The sequence below is a fragment of the Nelumbo lutea genome, chromosome 2, assembly GCF_056320005.1.
Source record: "Nelumbo lutea isolate HS-2025 chromosome 2, American lotus-T2T, whole genome shotgun sequence".
NCBI classification, from domain to species: domain Eukaryota; kingdom Viridiplantae; phylum Streptophyta; class Magnoliopsida; order Proteales; family Nelumbonaceae; genus Nelumbo; species Nelumbo lutea.
Window position 1 is genome coordinate 96526663 of NC_142685.1, and position 3204 is coordinate 96529866.

The 3204-nt window shown below is 37.6% G+C and overlaps 1 protein-coding gene across 1 annotated transcript; it reads left to right on the forward strand.

Annotated features, from left to right (window-relative positions):
• The first annotated feature begins 1038 nt into the window (after positions 1-1038).
• On the forward strand, positions 1039-2555 carry LOC148872189 (pathogen-related protein-like). Its single transcript, XM_088972556.1, has 4 exons — positions 1039-1314; positions 1466-1598; positions 1718-2016; positions 2199-2555. Exons 1-4 carry the CDS (start codon positions 1156-1158, stop codon positions 2352-2354), a joined length of 747 nt encoding a protein of 248 aa, XP_088828682.1. The 5' UTR covers positions 1039-1155; the 3' UTR covers positions 2355-2555.
• The last annotated feature ends 649 nt before the right edge of the window (positions 2556-3204 follow it).

The following is a 3204-nucleotide window of genomic DNA, read 5'->3' on the forward strand; positions in this document are numbered from 1 at the left end:
CCACATATATCAGTCTGTGTCGGCCGATAAATATCATACTGAGAACACTCCGTACGCCCCTATAGAGAGTGTATCAGAGCTCTGACCGATTCAGGAGGTGGAGGAGCTCTAAATCGGCCTACCGGCATATCGGGCGTATCAATATTTAAAACCTTGCTTAACAAGATTAATGCTCAAGAAGCTTATCAAATCTGGAGTGTGTATATTGCATTTGTTCTGATTACATTTCACCAAAACATGACTAATTGGTAATAGAAGGTTGACTAGATTCATTGTAGTTCTCCTAGCTCCTCGGTCTATTGTCTTGTTCTTGATTGATTTTGAATTTTTGATAGTTGCGTCTACATTTCCACGTTACATATTGTCACGTTGGTCAATGTCGCCACCTTGATGGAAAAGTCAAGTCAATTAAATCTCTTCCTTAATTCCATGTCACATATTCTTTTGATTGTATTCTTTAGCATTATTCAACGATCGATCGATGTACCGTTATTTGGATTAAAAAAAAGAAAATCCACCGTACCCTTTTAAACTTCGGTTTTATCTTTACTCGAACAATTAAACAAAATGACTACACAACATGCTCATCTTCATATTGATTACAAAATTATGATGGGGCTAATTAGCTCCGAATAGTAATAAAAAAATAAAAAAAAAAAACTTGGGTTTTGTTTATTCAGTTCCAAGAGTTAAAAATTGGTATGTGTAGGTGAGAGAGTTTTGCATAAGAAATCAATTGAGCGAATTGTTCTTTCATGATCAAGTAATTTAATTACTAGTGCCATTGTTATACTTATTGGACTCTTTCCTAATTAGTTAGAGGGTCTAATCGCCGGCGGGAGGCGGCCGGGAGCTGTCTTATGGTTGGTGCAAAGCAAAAGTACACGTGGTACAGATGTGGATGGGTTCGTTCGGATCTGGTCTCCTAATTGGGAAAGTCGTGTAAGCACGGAGTAATGAAAACCAAACCCATTTGAGTGGTCTCTAATCTCTACATGCTTGCATGGATTTGTCTATATATATAATCTTTCCTCTTCGATATCTACATATATCGGTCCCCTCATCATAGACTCTCGGTCTCTCCACCCTCACATAATACAGAATACACCCAACGTAACAGACAACAAGCTATACCTTTTTGCAAGCAAAAGATCGATGGCTTCCTCTAATGCTGCTAGTGATCAACCCGTGGTTGAGGGTGACAAGTACAGATCACATATGTATGGAGAAGGAGAGAAGAATACCAAATGGAGGCTTGGTGCTCCTCCCAACTACGATGCTGTGAACAAGCTCTTCGAAGAAGGCCGAACTCAGGTTTCAATTCTCTCTCTTTTCTCTCTCTCTCTCTCTCTCTCTCTAACATATCACTCACAGCTCTAAGGTTCTATTAGCAATGAAATAGCTAGCTTTGACTACTACTACTCTGATCAGTATTTAATATTATATTCTTCTGATCATTTTGTAGGAATGGCCAAAAGGGTCACTGGAGGAAAGAGTCCAAAATCTTGTGAAGACATGGGAAATGGAGATCGTGCATAAGGTCGATCCGGCTGATTATAAAACTATAAACACTACAAACTTTACAATCAGCATAAATGGTACAATCTAAGTACTGCATACTGATATCTCTTCTTTCTCCCTTCATATAATTAGTTAACTATATATTTCTATCTGCAAACTAAACTTCTCATTGAAACAACCGGTGGGTGAAATGTAGGAGGTAAACCAGTGCCACTTGAAGAGGTTGGGAGAATTGGAAGTTACAATTTATTCCTACAAACACCCTTGCCACCGAACTTACGTGTTTATGATCCATCCCTTGAAACAAGTCAATCGGCGTCTCAGGCTTTCCTCACCACATTCTCTCGTGGGTTCGCTGTGGAAATTCTTCAAGTATATTCAGGTCCCCCGGTGATTGCCTACAAGTTCAGGCACTGGTCTTTCATGGAGGGTCCTTTCAAAGGCCATGCTCCCACTGGGGAATTGGTGGAGTTCCATGGAATTGGCATCTTTCATGTACGTCTCTCTCTCTCTCTCTCTCTCTCTCTCTATTCACCTACCTTATTCAATTCCTTCTTAGTTTTCTGCACCATTTTCATCTTATTAGTAGCTAGAATGTAATTTCTTTATGAGATTAATTAGGAATGGAATTGCTTACTCATTTTGTTGTGTGGGGTTCCATCGATCTTATTCTTCAGATGGATGAATTGATGCGCGTTAAGAGGGTAGAATTCTTTTATGATGGAAACGAATTGCTGGCAAGTCTTATCAAAGGGCCTTCTACAGATGGATCAGAGGCCTCAACCAAAGCATCTGGGGGTTGCCCATTCTTCAACAAAGTTACTCAAGCTTAACTGCCGTTTTGAAGCATGCATATATGTTCTCTTAAATATCTTAATTAATAAAATGCCATGACTCTATGTGAGAAAGTGCATGTAATGTGTAGGTGGAATAAATGGCATTTCTACATCGTTTGTTCTTTTCATCATTTATGTTGAAGTGAAAGTTGGAATAATGAGAAGTAATGTTAGTAATAAATGAAACTTATTTGCTTACATTGTCAAATAATTAGGGGGGAGCATTATGGACTTTTCCTTAACTAAAACGCCCACACTTTTGAATTTTGTCCTTTTCTAAGCATCAAGCAAAAATGTAATTTGAATTACTACTTTTCACTTGATTCAAGTCTTTCTCACTAAGTTCTTTACATATATGAACATCAACAACACCAGTTAAAAGCATTTGTGTATCCACAGTTCGGTTTCCCCTTCAATTTGGGGACATTTTTTCAAGAGTTTGGTGGTTTACTGGTCTATGCCTAAGTTTGTGAAGGAGCTGCTATTGGGTTGGAGATTGGAGGGTTTTAGCAAGAAAGGTAATCTTGTTTGGAATACCATTCTGCATGTTGTTCTTTAGTCCATTTGGAATGAAAGAAACAACAGAATCTTCTATTAGAGCTGTTCATAATAAGACCCAAACAGACCAAACCGACCAACCCGAGTTGGTCGGTTTTTCTTCAGCACCGGTTGGTTCGATTTCCGTTTTCAAGTGTGAAAACCGAAACTGAACCAACCCAAACTGACTTAGATATAAATTATATATATATAATATATTTCAGATATTATTAATATATATATATATATATTTCAGCTTTATTTCAAAAATATACATATTATATATAAAATTTCTGATATATAAAATATC